The sequence below is a fragment of the Spermophilus citellus genome, assembly GCF_964194105.1.
Source record: "Spermophilus citellus genome assembly, contig: SCAFFOLD_223, whole genome shotgun sequence".
NCBI lineage: Eukaryota > Metazoa > Chordata > Mammalia > Rodentia > Sciuridae > Spermophilus > Spermophilus citellus.
The window spans coordinates 252,780-271,282 of NW_027672867.1; the positions used below are offsets into that span (position 1 = coordinate 252,780).

The window sequence follows — 18,503 nt, forward strand, 5'->3', positions numbered from 1 at the left end:
GAGCTCCATCCCCACCTTTTCATTTTATTTCAACAGAGGGTGTCACTGTTTGCAGGTGCTGACCTGACCTTGGGCTCCTCCAGCCTCAGCCTCCAGGAGAAGCTGTGCTTTGTTTTTGTGTTGAGGTTAAACCCAGGGCCTCGCCATGTTCGGAAAGTACTCTATGGCTGAAGCCTAGCTCAGCGGCCTGTGTCACCTCTGTCCCAGAGGCTAAGCCTGGATTAGTTCCCAGCACAGCCTGGAAGCTCCTCCTGAAATGGGCTGGGGCCAAGAATCTGTCACTCTACCCAATTTCAGCCTGTGATTGGATGATGTTAGCTGTCAGTCATGATCCAGAGGCGGGCCTGGAGGCCATCCATCCGGGTCGCTGGGGGGAACTGTCCAATCAGTGCGCAGAGGGAGGGGAAGGGCGGGCTTCCGCAAGCTTGCGGGCTTTTCTTCCTCACCAACAGGGCTACTCCTGCTCCAGGCCCCCGTGTTCTCTGCTCCAGGGACCCAGGTGACTGCGCTGCCAGTGTTCTCGGGGATCTCGGGTGCCCAGAGGTTCCTCCAGTGGACGCCAAGTCACCAGAGAAGCCAAAAATGGTGAGTTCGCTGAAGGTACGCGGTCAGCACCTGCCTTGGGGCCTGGCGGGCGGGTGAGCAGCTGAGTGGCGCGCGGAGTCGCTGCTGTCGGGTGGCTCTGGGCCCTGTCCCCTGGTTCCCAGGGTTAGGAAGGGAGGCTCAGGTCCCAGGTGTCCCCTTTGATCCCTACCTGTGGCCCACACTCACTTTTCCCAAAGTGTAGGAAGCAGGACCATAAATGCACCTTCCTTCTTTCAGTGGAGCTCCACCCAGTGGAGGTCCTCCATATTGCAGGCGCCTCCTGTCTTCTAAAAGGCCACCTGGCAGCTCAGCCAGACATTCCTTCTTCCCACTCGTTTCAAATAGACACAGTCTGCTAATTGTCATTATCGCTTAGTGAAATATTGGAAAGAATAAATCAATCTTCCTTCCCCCCTCCCTTCTCCCCTCCCTTCCTCCCTTCCCCTTGTGTTGGAATCTGGGCTGGCCTCCAATTTGTGATCCTCCCGCTTCAGCCTCCCACTTAACTGGGGTTACAGGCCTGTGCCAATGTCCCTGGCAAGAACAACACTTTTGAAAGCATTTGTTTTCTATTTGTGAATATTATCCTTGAGGAGAAAGAATAATCACTTAACACTTACTTGTGTTTGGTCAGAATAACTGCTTTAAAGGGAATAAGGGGGTTGTTTATAGATCCCAGGGATACGGAATCCTGGGCTACATCAATACAGTATAACTGCTCCCTTTTCTGAGAGTCCATGATGTAGAGTCACACCAGTCCTGTAGTTAGGTAAGCACACAGGGTAATAATGATGTAGGGACAAAGGAGGCAAGGCACTGAAGGTAGCTGTAAACAGTTTTATCTGGCTGCAGCCAGTCTCAGAGGGCACTGTTTTTGCTGTAATCAATCCATCCATCCCCTGAACCCCGAGTTCAGGTGGTTTCAGAATTTTATACCCAGCATGTATGGGGAGGGGCTCAGATTTCACATTGTAATTCCAGGACCCCCAAATAACTCTCAGACCACACAGTCTCATTCCAGTTAAGCCTTTATTGCTGGCCAGTGGCAGACACTCTGCTCTCGAAAGAATGAGATGGTCAGAGTGGTGCCCCTGCCTTCAGTTGGCTCCATATTTAAGCACAAAAACCACAAAAGGGAACTTTGGGGGTTCAGGCAACAGAAGCAAGCCTGAAAGTTGTGGTCAGTTAGTCTCCAGTTGGCCCCATAGGTCATTCTGTGTTCTTGGGGAATTTTCATGAACAAAAGATTACAAACTGCCCCAGTCATGAGCTTTTTGAGTGTCATGGCTGAGTTCACAAAGTGGAGTCACCATAGTCAAGTTGTCACATCACACACATAAAAGCAGCTTTTTCTTTCTCTGTTCTGGCCAAGTTGACCCTTCAAGGACAGCACCTGAGGAGGGGAGACCTTCTCCCCTTTCTTTCCTCCCCCACCAGCTGTTACAATGGAGCCCAGTTGGTGACTTCTCTGAAACCCAGCTCAAGGCCAGAGGCCTTGTTTGCACATTTCTACAAACTACTATACTGGATACAAGTGTGTAAAAAACTAGTAAGGGGGAGTCCAGCACCTGGAGTGCTGATTTCTTTCAGACTAACAGCCCAGTAAAATAGGGCAACACAAAAATAGGAAGTTTATCTACACTGAACTTTTTTGTGGACACTCTTTTGTTGACAGTCCTAAAATTAGCCATGGTGAAGATTTCTGGAGAAACCCAGTTGAAATTTTCTGTGAAAAAAGGGGATGCCACTATAATAATATCTGATTCCTTTACTCTCCTTCATCCCCAGCTCTTTTCAGTATGATTTTCAGAAAGGATCTGGCTATGGTGCCCAGCCTGGCCTGAAAGTTGTGATCCTCCTGCCTCAGCTTCCCAATATATTGGGTTTAAAGGCATCAACAACCCCAGCTACAGAAAATAGTTCATTTTAACCCAAATATTAATTATCATACTAAGGAACATGGATTCAAGTTACCCTGAATGATGTGTGTGTCCCTTTCTGGAAGAGATTACATCACTTTTTTTCTTTCTTTTTCTTCTTTATGTTCTTTCTTTCCTTCCTTCCTTCCTTCCTTCCTTCCTCCCTCCCTCCCTCCCTCCCTCCCTCCCTCCCTCCCTTCCTTCCTTCCTTCCTTCCTTCTTTCCTTCCTCACACCAGGGATTGAACACAGGGGCACTTAAACACTGAGCCACATCCCCAGCCCTTTTTATATTATATTTTCAGACATGATCTCACTCAGTTGTTGAGTCTGGCTTTGAATTTAGCAATCCTCCTATCTTAGCCATTCAAGCTGCTGGGATTACAGTTGTGTGCCAATGTGCCTGGCCTCCATGAACTTTTATAAAAGAAACTGTGTATCAGTGCATTAACCAATTGCATTTGTAGGAACATCAGATTGGTGGGGTACAGAAAAAACAAAGAAAATTTCTTCTGTATGTCTGTTACTGCATTGTGAGCTTTGGTAGATTTTGGAGACGTCTGGTAAGGTCAGTGATATATTCTGAGAAGTTTTGAGATTGTGGTCTGATACAGAAATTAAGATGATTGGCTATTAAAGATAATGTTTGCTCTCCATACAGAACCCTGCCTTTCCACCCTCATGGTGGTCTAGTTAGCCAAAGTCAAGTACTCTGAAGGTTCTTTGATGTAGATGCAACTGTATAGAGAACTTGAGTTCACAGCTGTAAAAATCTTGTGCTTTTTCTTTGATCTTCCTTAGGTGTAGACACCATGTCAGATTTCTTGGGCAGAGGTTTCCTTTGGACACCTCCCAAAGTCCCATGTCCTCAGCCACTGTCCTCTCCTGGAGCTGCCACAGAGTGCCCACAACTGCCCTGTGCCTTGCAGGGTGAACAGAATTTCAGGCCCTGGGTCAGCTCCCCCTAGAGGGCAGCCTGATGTGTGGGGGGCAGGCTCTCAGGGAAGCTGCTGGGGCCCCTGGGCTAAGGAATCTCCTGGAAAAGGCCTCATCTAAACAGCTACTTCCTTGGGACCTTGTTTTCCCCAAGCTCTGTTCCCATTATTTGGAGACAGGTGGACAGTCGGCCTGTGGATGCTGGTGCTGAGGGTCAAGGTGAGCAGTGACTCCTGCCCTTTTAGTCTCTCATGGTGTGAAGGAGCAAAACCTCTCCTGGAGCATAATGACCACCCACCCCAGTGCAGAGCTGTGCAAACCTGAAAAGCCTCATAGACTGGAGTCATGGTCCAGGTGCCTGGGAGGGTGATCCTGGATGCTTTCCATGAGCAAGACCAGGATGAAGCATGTCCCAGCTGTCAGAGACCTTCCCTGCCCCTTGAGCCTGACACATCTGTGCTCCCTCAGCACCAAAGCTTTCTGTGTATCACTTTGAAATGATATGCTCACTTATCTGAGGCCCTGGTTTATTTATTCAGAGACAAATGGGATGGACTATTATTAAAGAAGCAAGAGAGAGTTGGGTTAAAATCCACCTTTTTTTTTTTGTTAAAAATCCCAGCTTACAGCCAGATACAGTGGTGCACACCTGTGATCCTTCCTGATCCAGAGGCTGAGACAGGAGTGTTGCAAATTTGAGGACAGCCTTAGCAACTTATCGAGGCCTTATGCAACCTGGTGAGACTGCGTCTCAAAATAAAATATTAAAATGACTGGGGATGTGGCTCAGTAGTAATATCTCTGGGTTTAATCTCGGGGGCATCAAACAAAAAAGAAAAATAGAAAAAGAAAACATCTAATTGACTAATTTACCTTTTGCTACCCCTGAGCATGTGTAGAAAGTTTGTAAGATTCAGATTTGTCTTTTTATGGTTTCAAACTGAAATCCAACCCTCGATTCCAAAATACCACGTAAGATACAGAGAAACTCTGTCTTGCATTATTGCTGCAGAATTTGAGTCCAATTCTACAAAAATAGTGGTGGATAAATTTATGAATGTGATTTCATGGAAACTTGTATCTGTCCTTCACAAGGTGATGAATTTGACAAAGGATGACAGTTTTTCACTGTTGTTGTCTGAACTTGGCAGGTTCATGTTAACTGTGTGGTTTTTTTGTTATCAGGAATGGAACCCAGAGGTGCTTAACCACAAGCCCCTTTTAGATTCTTTGTTTTGAGACAGAGTCTTGCTACATCTTCTAGGGCCTCAGACTCCTGAACCGCTGGGGTTACAGGTATGCACCATCACACCCGTCTTCATTGTAAATTTTAAGAACAATTTTGGCAATAGCTTGAATACCCAACTGTAATCATTTAATCACTTAATATCAGTGAAAGAGTAAATGACACCTGTTTCCTGCAAAGGAGAGATCCATGTGTCTAAATAAGGGTGCTGATCCCCTCACCATGTCACCTAATTCCTGTTCCCTCCCAACTGCCTCCTCGTAGGGCCACCCCTTTGGGAGCTAGCCTTTTAGCTTACGAAATTTGGGAGTAACATAAATGCTGTCTCTGTTCTCTCTGTCTTGTACAACATTTTGGCTGGTCTTAGATACAGTTTACTATTTCCAATTTTTTGAAGAGTATTTTTTGTTGTGGCTGTAGTTGGACACCATACCTATTTATTTATTTTTATGTGGTGCTGAGGATCAAACCTAGGGCCTCTCATGTGCTAGGCAAGCAGTCTACTGCTGAGCCAGAATCCCAACCCAACTATTTAAATTTTTAGATGTAGTTTTTCTTAAGTTTACCTCCAAAATACAGTAAACCGTGCCCTAAATTTCACAGAATTTACTGAAACACTCAGTGTTTTTTCAGAGAGTTTAGATCATGGGAACATTCAGTCTTCTTTATGAGAAAGTGTGGTGTCTTTCCACTGATTTTGTTGTGTTTTTATGCCTCTAGTTGTGTGCCTTTTGTATTATAATCATTTTTATCTCTCATTACATGTATTTTACCAAGCACTACTCTCCAGCCCAAGAGAATTAGTATTGTAGACTGTTGTTTATTTATTTGCTTACTTATTGAGTGCTGGGAATTGATGCCATGGACTTGCTAATGCTTAGTTATCTCCCAGAAATGAATTTCAATTTCTGAGCAACGTTCTGGAGGTGGGCAGGTGTTTTACTGGGGAATAAACCTACAGGCACTTGACCACTGAGCACATCCTCTGCCCTTCTTATTTATTTATTTATTTATTTATTTATTTATTTATTTATTTTTATTTTGTATAGATGTAGATGGATAGAATACCTTTATTTTATTTATTTTTCTGTGGTGCTGAGGATCATACCCAGTGCCTCACACATGTTAGCAAGTGGTGTGCCACTCAGCTACAGTCCCAGATCCCCTTGTTATTTTTGATGAAGACCAGTCTCACTAAATTTCTGAGTGTCTTGCTATGTTGCTGAGACAGGCCTCAAACTTTTGCCATTTCCCTGCCTTGACCTCCCTAGAGGCTGAAATTACAGGTGCACACCACTACACCAGCAGTTGGAATGAGTTTTGAAGACTTATCATTCAATTTCTTTCCAGATGAAAATAGTATTGAAAATCAGTTTTCTTGCTTTTGTTCATACTTTTGAAATTTGTAACTATGACTCTTCATAAACTTTGTTTTTATGAGCAATTTTAGGCTTACATAGTTTTAGTCAGTGTTCTCTAGAGGAAAAGTATCAAGAGGAAGTATGATTATCAAAGGGGATTCATTAGATTGGCCTACTTGACCCGAAGGTGGATGTCCACAGTGGCCATCTGCAGGCTGGAGAGCATGAGAAATAGTAGCTGCAGAGTCCCAGAGGCTGAAGCCTCAGAACAAGGGGGATCAATGGTGCTGCCCTAGTCCAGACCAAAGATTCTGGAAACTCAGTAGAGAATCACTGCCAGAATCCACTTTGGGAGAGTGAAAAATTTTGTTCCACCCAAGACAGCGTCCTATTGGATGGTGCTGCCTAGCTTAAGGAGGTTCTCCAGTTTGGCTCACTATCCCATATGCCCATCATTTGTAGACACACCCTCATGGACACACCCAGAAGCTCATTAATCATCAGCATCCTTTAATCCAATCAAGGTGACAATTAAATGTGCCATTACACATAGTATCAAATACCCCTTCTCTCCAGCTGATAGTCTCCACTGTTTTCAACATATTGCATTGGTGTAGGGTGTTTGTTAGTTACTAAACCAGTGTTGAACATTTGATAAAGAGAATGGATGAAGCAACATCTCATGTTAAGCCAAAGTTCATCCTTTACTTTAGGGTTCCTCTTCCTTGTGATGTGATTGTGTGTGTCACGTCGTATACAAGATAATGCCATACAGAAGATTTTCACTGCTCTGGGAATCCTGTGTTCCACCTGTTCATCACTCCTCCTCATTCCTTCCTCCCTCTCTGCTCCCTAAGTCCCTGGCACCCATCAGTTCTGCTAGTGCATCTATAATGTTGTCTTTTGCAGAACGTTCTTGACTTGGACTCTTACTGCACTTGGCCATTTCAAACTGGCTTCTCTCACTTACCAGTCTGCCTTTAAGGGTGCTGTATCATTCCAGGCTGCAGAGCTCATTTTCTGGGTGATGCTCTTTGGTGTGGTTAAACTTCAGCTTGTCCATTCAGTATTGAAATGTGCATCTTCCTTGCATCTAGTTTTGGGCCGTTCTGGATATGGCTGCTGTAGTCACTGCAGTGAGGGTTCCTGTGCCCATAATTTTCACATCATTTGCATAGACATTTGGAGTGTGATGACTTAATTGTACAGTTTTTTTTTGCATTTATGATTAAATTTTGCATTTATGATTATGAGCATCATTCATAGTTTTCTTTTCTATTTAGTAATTTTCTTCATCCCTTTAATTTGGATAATATGGTAACTTATGCCTCAGGAAGACTTAGGAGGTGTTAACTCAGCTTCTATGTTCTGGAAACAAAGTAGAAAATTGGTAGCAGTTCTTATGTGTCTCATGGAAGCCTGTTTGAGATGTCAGAGCCTGGCCTTGCCTTTTTGGGAAGTAATTAGTTACTGAGTCTGTTTTTTTCAGCAGCCATGGGCTCATCTGTTTTGTGTATTTCCCCTTGTGTGTAAGTTGTAGGAGATTGTCTCGCTCAAAGAAGTGGTCCAGTTTCTGCAAGTTGTTTAGTTTGTGTCAAGCACGTTTATAATAATCTTGAAGTCCCAATGCATTGTTGACGATGACAGTTTTAAATCTGTTAGTAGGTTTTCAGTCCTCGTTGTTTTTTTTCTTTAATATTATTGTATATTTTACACTTTTAATTTCTTTCTTTTTATGTGGCAGTGAGGACTGAACCCAGTTTCTCCTAAGCACTAGGCAAGCTGTCTTCCACTGAGCCACAACCCCAGTCCCTGTCCTCTGTATTCTTAGCCTTTCGCTAGTTAATCAGTGATGCTGATGGTCATGAAGAACTTGATTTGCAGACTGTGGATTTCCTGAGTGTTGTTTCATCAGCACTTTCTCTGTTACCTACTGTTGAGAGCCACAGCCGAAGGGGCCCCAGCAAACTTTCAGACTGCTAGCTGATGATTGGCTCACAGCGGCCCCAGCAACTTCTAGCTGATTGGTTCCTCTGCGTTGATGCTCATTGGGCTGTTTGCCCGCCCTTTCAGCCTACGGAGCTGCTCATTCAGGGACTTTTTGGCTCCGCCAATGTGACCCAGCCAATCAGCCTCAAGAGCAGGAGGAGTGGGGGAGGTTGAGAGGCTTGTGGGAAGCCGGTGGAGGCAGTTGGACTGTGAAGGTTTTTCCTGAGGAGCTTTTTTGTTTGTCCTTTGTGGTTCTAAAAATAAAGTTTGTTTCTTTAGACAAGTGTCTCCTGAATTGTGCCCAGCCAGACTGCGGCATTTGGTGGGCTGCACGGGGAATGACTGAGGGTAAGTGATAAGGTAAACTGCTTGCCCCTGAGGGCAGGGTGAGAGGATGGGTAGCCATTTTAAGATTCTTCTTTTGTTTTGCTTCACTTTTGTTTTAAGTTGCCTGTCCCTGGAGATGAGTGAGACGAAAGAAAAACTGCTCACATATGAGGAAAAACTATTTACGTCTGAGAAAGGGAGAAAGGACGGATGCACATGTCATGAGGATAGAAAGGCTATAATGATTTGTTGTTGTTCCATTTTTATTTCATTCTATCTCGGTTTTGTTTGGCGTCATCTTGTTGGGTTGTATTATAGTAGAAATATGGGATCAGACATTAGTAAAAAACAAACCAAAAGAGTGTTAAGTAAATTGTTAGAGGAAGGAGGCATCCCAGTAAAATCAAGAGCAGTCAGGGCATACATTGATACAATACAAAAATGTAGCCCATGGCTTTTTAAGGAGGAGTTGTTGAATATATCACAATGGAACCATCATGGTAAAGATTTAAAAAAGAATAGAAAAAAAAAGCCCAGGGACTCTGCCAGTTGGCACATTGCCATTGTGGATGTTCGTATCTTGTTTGCTTAGTCCAAAGGCCTCTTAAGCTAGTCAGAGAAAGAAAGTGTAAAGCAGAAAAAGCCATCAGGGGAAAGTTACAACAGGAGACTGCTACTAACACCTTTCTATCACCAGAGGGTGTAAGTGTCCAACCAACAGCACCACCTCTACAGGAGACTGCTACTAACACCTTTCTATCACCAGAGGACATAAGTGACCAACCAACAAGGCCACCTCCATATGCTGGGAGGCCCCCAACCCCCACAGTAGATAGTTGGGATCCTGAGACAGGATCTCAAATATTAACATGCTCTGTATTTGAGGCAGGAGGGCAGCGAATTCACCATGCTTTAAATTTCAAAAAAGTGAATCAGCTAAAAGAGGCTGTAACAACCTGTGGTCCTCAAGCACCCTTCACTGTAAGCATGGTCGAATCTATTACCAACTTGAACATGACGCCAGCAGATTGGGCCAATATTTGTAAAGCTGTGCTAAATGGAGGACAATACCTGTTATGGAAGGTTGCCAATGAGGAATTTTGCAAGGAGACAGCTAGGCAAAATGCAACAGCTGGTTATCCTCAGAGAAATCTAGGTATGTTGTTAGGAAAGGGACCTTATGAGGATCAGCAGCAACAAATTGCATATGATCCTGGTGTATATGCACAAATTGCTGCAGATGTGGTTAGGGCATGGAAGACATTACCAGGGCATGGAGGTTTACAAGGTCAATTATCTAAGGTAATACAAGGAGCTAATAACCTTATGCTGAATTTGTAGATAGGCTTATTCAAACAGCTACCAGAGTTTTTGGGAATACAGAACAAGCAATGCCATTAATAAAACAACTGGCTTATGAGCAAGCAAATCATTGGTGCAGAGAAGTCATTAGACCATGGAAACATGAAGATTTAAACACATATATTAAATTATGTAGAGACATTAATGAACAAGAGCAAGTCGTGGCAGCTGCAGTAAAACAGGCTTTAGATGCCAGAGACATTAATGAACAAGGGCAAGTTATGGCAGCTGCAGTAAAACAGGCTTTAGATGCCAGAGACATTAATGAACAAGGGCAAATCGTGGCAGCTGCAGTAAAACAGGCTTTAGATGTCAGGCCAAGAACATGCTACAATTGTGAACAAACAGGACATTTTAAAAGGAATTGCCCCATAGGAGGAGGGTTTAACAAAACTTGGTATCAAAGGAGTAGAATACCGGGTATTTGCCCATGATGCTGTAGAGGGAAACATTGAGCTAATAAATGCCATTCTCAAACCACCATAGAGGGTACTCCATTATCAAAAAATGAACAAGGACCAGGTGTTTATCCACGATATCATGGAGAAAGGCATCGGGCTCCATTGCCAAAAAATGGACAGGGCTTCCCTAATGTTCCGGGGCTCCAAACCACAAATATATGGAGCACTGGAGGAACCCAGCAACCCCATCAGGGTAGTGCCCAGGACACATTGTCCATCAGATCCCTCATCAGACAAACCAGAGGGAGTGCAGGGTTGGACATCTGCGCCTCCTCCAGATCAGTACTAACTCCAGAGATGGGAGTTCAAATCATTCCCACAGGGGTAAAAGGACCTCTTCCCAAAGGAACAATAGGCTTATTATTGGGACGCAGCTCTTCTACTCTAAAAGGACTTAGGATAAGTCCTGGGGTAATTGATCCCAGTTATGAAGGTGCAATAAAAATTATAGCCAGTTCTCCAAAAGGTATATCAGTAATTTCACCAGGAGATGGAATAGCACAGTTACTAATAATACCCATCCTACATGATAAATTTTCCAGTTGTACTATAGAAAGAGGTTCCAAGGGATTAGGCTCCACAGGTGTAGACTGGGCTATGCTTTCTTTAAATTTAGATTCTCGCCCCATGCTAAAACTAAATATTCAAGGACATGAATTTAATGGGCTACTGGATACAGGTGCAGACCTTAGCATCATGTCTCGTCCAGAATGGCGAAAACATTGGCCATTACAACAAGCCACTCAAACGCTTCGAGGCCTAGGAGTGGCGACTAATCCCCATAGAAGTGCAATGGTATTAGATTGGAAGGATCCTGAAGGATGTGAAGGAACTATACAGCCATATGTATTGGATCATCTTCATGTAAATTTATGGGGACGAGATGTCCTAGATCAATTAGGTTTGACATTAACAAATAACATCAACCAAAATGCACCCATTATTATGACTAGACAAGGTTTTAGGAAAGGAAAAAGATTAGAAAAACAAGAACAAGGTATAGCAGCACCAATACAAATAGATCAAGGAATGGACATACATGGGTTGGATTTTCAGAAAGGGCCACTAAGACAATAAAAATTACTTGGAAATCAGAAAGACCAGTATGGGTTCTTCAGTGGCCCCTGACTAAAGAAAAGATACAAGCAGCCCATGACCTGGTCAAACAACAATTAGCGGAAGGACATATACAACCTTCTGTATCTCTGCATAATACTCCCATTTTTGTCATCAGAAAGAAATCTGGTAAATGGAGATTATTGCAAGATTTAAGAGCCATTAATAATGAGATGGTTATTATGGAACCTGCTCAATCGGAGATTCCTGAATTGTCTGCTTTGCCAAAAACTTGGTATGTTTTAGTTATAGATATTAAAGATTGTTTTTTTTTAATTCCAATTCATCTTGAGGATAGTCCAAGTTTTGCATTTACTATCCCTGCACTGAATCATGAAGGTCCTGATCAGAGATATAAGTGGAAAGTACTCCCTCAAGGGATGGCTAACAGCCCAAGTATGTTTCAAATTTATGTTAACAAAGTAATCTAGGCACTTAGAAATCAAAATCCTGAACTAGAAATATTTCACTATATGGATGATGTATTATCGGCACACAAAAATAAAAACACATTGCTAGAATGTTATGCCACACTCACAAACTTATTAAAAAATTATAATCTAGAGGTAGCAATAGATAAAGTACAATTAAATTTCCAATTAATTATTTAGGAGTTCTATTATCCTCAACCATGGTCCGTCCACCAAAAATTCAAATACGAGTAGATCAACTGAAATCACTTAACGGCTTTCAAAAGTTATTAGGAGACATAAATTGGATAAGGCCTTATCTAGGTATACCAACAGGAGAGTTGGGACCTTTATTTGATATCCTAAAAGTTCCATCAGATCCAAATTCACCCCGAATGCTAATGCCTGAAGCAAGAAAGGCATTAAAAGTCATTGAAACATATATGGAAAATATGCATTTGGATAGAATTGATATAAGCTTGCCTTTATTATTTATTGTAGTACCAACAAAATATATTCCTACAGGAGTATTTTGGTAAGAAGGTCCATTATTATGGGTACATTTATCTTATTCTCCTAACACTATTCTTACTAGGTATCCTGAGGCTGTAGGACAATTAATACTCAAAGGAATAAAAGCAGCAAAGGGAGTGTTTGGAATTTCTCCCAATAAAATTATTACTCCATATACTATGGGTCAAATTGATGAGTTAGCTAATGAGTTAAATACTTGGGCAATAATCATGTGCAAATCTAATGTTTCATTTGATAACCACTTACCATCGAATCCTTTATTGACTTTTTGGTCATTGCATCCTGTAATTTTTCCAAAAATGACAAGAAAAACCCCTATCATGAATGCTCCAAATATATTCACTGATGGGTCAAATAATGGTACAACAGCAATAGTTACCCCTGATCAAACTTTTACATTTTTAGTACCCAAACAATCAGCTCAAAAGGTAGAGCTTGTTTTCCTTAAAACAATGATAGGGCTGGGGATGTGGCTCAAGCGGTAGCGTGCTCGCCTGGCATGCGTGCGGCCCGGGTCCGATCCTCAGCACCACATACAAATAAAGTTGTTGTGTCCACCGAAAACTAAAAAATAAATATTAAAAAATAATGATTAAAAAAAAGGTAGAGCTCAATGCAGTATTACAAGCTTTTGTGATATTTAAAGATTCTGTATTTAATTTATTTTTTGATAGTCAATATGTAGTTAATGCTATAGTATCCCTTGAAGCTGCTGGTAGGATTTCCCCTTCCTCTACTGTTTTCTCTTTTCTTTCCACTATACAAAGTCTAATCTGGGACAGAAAAGATCCATTCTTTATAAGACATATCAGGGCACATACACGATTGCCTGGAGCCCTTAGTTTGGGCAATTATTTAGCAGATAAAACTACACATGACATACATATTTTCTCTACACTAGAAGAAGCTATAAATTTTCATAAAAGGTTCCATGTCAATGCTAATACTTTACAAAAGCGTCTTAAAATAACTAAGGAACAAGCTAGACAAATAATAAAACAATGTCAAAATTGTGTGACCTTTTTACCACAAGTTAATCTTGGAGTCAATCCTAGAGGAATGATACCTAACCATATTTGGCAGATGGATGTCACACACTTGCCAGAATTTGAAAAATTAAAATATTTGCATGTTACAGTTGATACTTCTTCTGGATTTTTGATGGGCTCCCTTCATGCCGGAGAAAAAAACTAAAGATATTATAGCTCATTGCTTACAAAATGTTGCCACTGTGGGCATTCCAAAACAGATTATGCCCCTGGTTACACTTCTACCTCTTTTAAACAATTTTGCTCAACATTTGGCATTACTCATATAACAAGAATCCCATACAATCCACAGGGACAAGGCATAGTTGAAAGAGCTCATCAAACTATTAAAATGTACTTATTAAAGCAAAAAGAAGGAATTGGGAAGGGGTATATATTCCCCAAAGTTAAACTTGAAATAACCCTTTTTACTCTAAACTTTTAAAATTTGGATTCATCAGGGCTTAGTGCTGCAGAAAGGCATATGTGTCCAAAAAATGTACATAAGCCCAAGGTACTTTGGAAGGATATTCTAACAGGATAATGGAAAGGTCCTGACCCAGTAATTGTCTGGAGTCAGGGAGTCTGTTTATGTGTTTCCACAGGGAGAACAGCAGCCGATTTGGATTCCAGAGAGATTAACTAAAGCAATTTCTTTTTTTTTTTTTTGAGAGAGAGGGAGAGAATTTTTTAATATTTATTTTTTAGTTCTTGGCAGACATAACATCTTTTGTTTTTGTATGTGGTGCTGAGGATCGAACCCGGGCCGCACGCATGCCAGGCGATCGCGCTACCGCTTGAGCCACATCCCCAGCCCTAACTAAAGCGATTTCTACAGACCAAAAAGAAGATGATTTGGCTCAAATCCATAACAGCTGATATCCAGAACTCCAGTTTGGCTACCCTTACATCATCGACAGAACCAGGATGCTTTTTTCAATATCTATTATTGCCCTTCCACATCATGAAGTTCTATTTTGTTTTTTGAGCTCATACAGACCTAGGTTAATGTTTTGCTGATCAGTTATATTTTTTGACTATAGAGTTTTTAAACATTGCAATCGAGATTTCACCTGTAAAAAGTTATCAGGCCTTTACTATTATGTTATGTGTTGTGTGCACACTTGTCTTTTATGTTGTATGTTTGTATGTACATATGTCCATATATCATATATGATGAGCGCTCATGAAAAAATGGATCCAAATATTTTTTTTTCATGTGATTTAAATGGTTTCTTTTCTTTTCTTTTTTTTTATTGGTTGTTCACAACATTACAAAGCTCTTGACATATCATATTTCATACATTAGATTGAAGTGGGTTATGAACCCCCAATTTTACGCCAAATGCAGATTGCAGAATCACGTCGGTTACACATCCACAATTTTACATAATGCCCTATTAGTAATTGTTGTATTCTGCTACCTTTCCTATCCCCTACTATCCCCCCTCCCCTCCCCTCCCATCTTCTCTCTCTACCCCATCTACTGTAATTCATTTCTCTCCTTGTTTATTTTCCCATTCCCCTAACAACCTCTTTTATGTAATTTAAAAGAAGAAGTTAAGCATCTTTATCAGGAGATAGAGATTATAAAAAATAATCAAACAATAATTCTAGAAATGAAGGAAACGGTAAACCAAATTAAAAACTCAATCGAGAGTATCACTAACAGAGTGGAGCAAGTAGAAGCCAGAACGTCAGATAATGAAGACAAAATATATCATCTTGAAAAGAGTCTAGCCAACTCAGAAAGGCTGGTAAAAAATCATGAGAAAAACATCCAAGAGTTATGGGATAACATAAAAAAACCAAACTTTTGAATCATCGGGATAGAAGAAGGTACAGAGATTCAAACCAAGGGAATGAGTAACCTGCTGAATGAAATAATTACAGAAAACTTTCCAGAAATAAAAAAGGAAACAGATATACAAATTGAAGATGCATACAGGACACCGAGCACACAAAATCACAGTAGACCAACGCCAAGACACATTGTTATGAAGATATCCAATATACAGAACAAAGAGAAAATATTAAAAGCTACAAGAGAAAGGAGACAGATTACATTCAGGGGTAAACCAATAAAGTTAACCATGGATTTTTCATCACAGACACTGAAAGCAAGAAGGTCATGGAACAATGTATTTCAAACACTGAAAGACAATGGATGCCAACCAAGAATTCTGTATCCAGCAAAATTAAGCTTCAGATATGACAATGAAATAAAAATCTTTCATGATAAGCAAAAGTTAAAAGAATTTGAGCCAGAAAACCAGCATTGCAAAACATTTTGAGCAAAACACTACACAAGGAAGAAATGAAAAACAATAACCAAAACCATCAGTGGGAAGTGCCTCAGTAAAGGTAGAAGTCGAGGGGAAAGATAATCATGGAGAAACAAACTAAATTTTTTTAAAAAAAGGATAAACAATCAAACATGGATGGAAGTACAAACCATATATCAATAGTAACTCTGAATGTTAATGGCTTAAACTCTCCAATAAAGCGACATAGGCTGGTATCATGCATTAAAAAAACAAATCCAACAATATGCTGCCTCCAGGAGAAACATCTATTGGAAAAGACATACACAGGCTGAAGGTGAAAGGATGGGAAAAAATGTACCACGCGCACGGTCCTCGTAAGCAAGCAGGGGTGGCCATCCTCATATCGAATAAAATCGACTTCAAGACTAAGTTAATCAAAAGGGATAAAGAAGGTCATTATATACTGTTAAAAGGAACCATTCACCAACAAGACATAACAATTATCAATATTTATGCACCAAATAATGGTGCTGTGACATTCATAAAACAAATTCTCGTCAAGTTCAAGAATCAAATAGACCACAACACAGTAATTATGGGTGACTTCAACACACCTTTCTCACCATTGGACAGATCTTCCAAACAAAAGTTGAATAAAGAAATTATAGAACTCAATATCACAATCAATAACCTAGACTTAACTGACATATATAGAATATATCAACCATCATCAAATGGATATACTTTTTTCTCAGCAGCACATGGATCCTTCTCAAAAATAGACCATATATTATGCCATAGGGCAACCCTCAGTAAATATAAAGGGGTGGAGATAATACCATGCATTTTATCTGATCATAATGGAATGAAACTGGAAATCAATGATAAAAGAAGGAAGGAAAAATCCTACATCACATGGAAAATGAACAATATGTTACTGAATGATCAATGGGTTACAGAAGACATAAAGGAGGAAATCAAAAAATTCTTAGAGATAAATGAAAATACAGACACAACATATCGGAATCTATGGGATACAATGAAAGCAGTTTTAAGAGGAAAATTCATCACCTGGTGGTCATTCCTCAAAAAAAGAAAAAACCAACAAATAAATGAGCTCACACTTCATCTCAAAGCCCTAGAAAAGGAAGAGCAAAACAACAGCAAATGTAGCAGAAGGCAAGAGATAATTAAAATCAGAGCGGAAATCAATGAAATTGAAACAAAAGAAACTATTGAAAAAATTAACAAAACTAAAAGTTGGTTCTTCGAAAAAATAAATAAATGGTTTATTTTAAATTGGGTAAACAACTGTTGAGGATTGTTTTAATATGTGAACAATAAAAGGAGCTTAACAGATTTGTTTGTTTACTTTCACCTTTCCTTTTCATTATATTTAATAATTCTCTTCAAGATAATGTAAATTGTTAAGAACATTGTTTTCTTTTAGTGCCTTCTGGAATGTTACATAATTTTTTCTTTAGCCATTATTGCCAGAATTCCTATCTTCATCCCAGTGCTGGTGAAGACAAAGATAAAACCAATCTACAGCTTCTGCAATAGCCATCACTGAGCTGGTTGCAGAAGTTGCCTGGACTATGTATCACTTGTATGCATTGTGAACTCACCTGTATGCATTGTGAACTATCTGTTGGTGCAGTGACTTGTGGTAGCCTTGGGGTATTTTTGCTGATGATGTGTTCGGTGGTACAATTTTTCCAAAAGGAGCCGTCAATTGGCTTGGTGTATCTTCCTCCCTTCTGCTTGTCATGATCATTCAGCTAAAATTTGGGGGCCAACAGAGGTGAGGCAAAGAACCTCACCCCCCCCCGCTGGTACAAAGACCTATCCACAGGTGTGGCTGTATATTGGACCGGTAGACAGTGACAGGTAAGATCCAATTGCAATGGTACCACCCTAAGATAACGGGTAAGGACCATATGTACTATTGGACAACCTAAGGCAGGCACGGTCCCTAAGCCACATGCTTGTTGTTTAAACAGAGAGGGGGAGATGTTGAGAGCCACAGCTGAAGGGGCCCCAGCAAACTTTCAGACTGCCAACTGATGATTGGCTCACAGCTGATTGGCTCCTCTGCGGTGATGCTCATTGGGCTGTTTCCCTGCCCTTTCAGAATATGGAGCTGCTCATTGGGGGACTTTCTTGGCTCTGCCCACATGACCCCGCCAATCGGCCTCAAGAGCAGGAGGAGTGGGGGAGGTTGAGAGGCTTGTGGGAAGCCGGTGGTGGCAGTTGGGCTCTGAAGGTTTTTATTGAGGAGCTTTTTTTTTGTCGTGTGTGGTTCTAAAAATGAGGTTTGTTTTCTTTGACAAGTGGCTCCTGAATAGTGCCCAGCCAGACTGTGGCAACCTACCTGTGGTTAATTAGGTTTACCTTGCTCTTCTTTCTCTGGTTTTCTGAAGCGGCAGTTTCATTGGTTGCTTTTAGCTCTTCTTTTCTGAAATGTGTGTTGGATGACTTAGATACCAATACAGCGCCACCTCTGGTGTTCTCTATGAATTTCCTATGATGGACTTTTATATTTTTTTTTCTTTCAAAATGGTCACCTTTTCTCTTGAGTCACCTCTTTGTCCTGTGTCTGTTCAGAGCCCTGTGTTTCATGTCCCCTTCCCTGGAGGCCTTTCAGCTTTTTCTGATCTGATTTCTGCTTTAGCTCTCATGTTCTTTGAGGATACATGGGATTTCACTGGTGGTGCACTTGTAGGGGTGTGGTTTATGTCCTGTGGAGTGTTGCTGTGACCCTGAGACCTCAGTGTGCTTCCCGTTTGGTTGAAGGTCCATGAAGCCCTCCTGTCTGCATCATTGCCCTGACAGAGTTGGGCTGATGTCTCTGAGGGTAATTGTGGATTCTTCATTGTTTGGGGTGGTTCTGTATGGTTTCAGTCCTTGAGTATGCTTCTGTGTAAGTGGCAGGGACATTTTCTTTTTGTCTGTTCCTTCAC

General features: G+C 41.1%; 1 protein-coding gene across 1 annotated transcript in view; it reads left to right on the forward strand.

Moving 5' to 3' along the window:
* Positions 1–327: 327 nt before the first annotated feature.
* LOC308640507 (uncharacterized protein) overlaps positions 328–18,503 on the forward strand; it is a gene marked incomplete at both ends in the record, with an annotated part of 56,117 nt that continues 37,941 nt past the window's right edge. The window contains one exon of the mRNA XM_081312391.1: positions 328–585. Coding sequence (XP_081168517.1) covers positions 328–585 — 258 coding nt within the window. The remainder of the gene's footprint in view (positions 586–18,503) is intronic.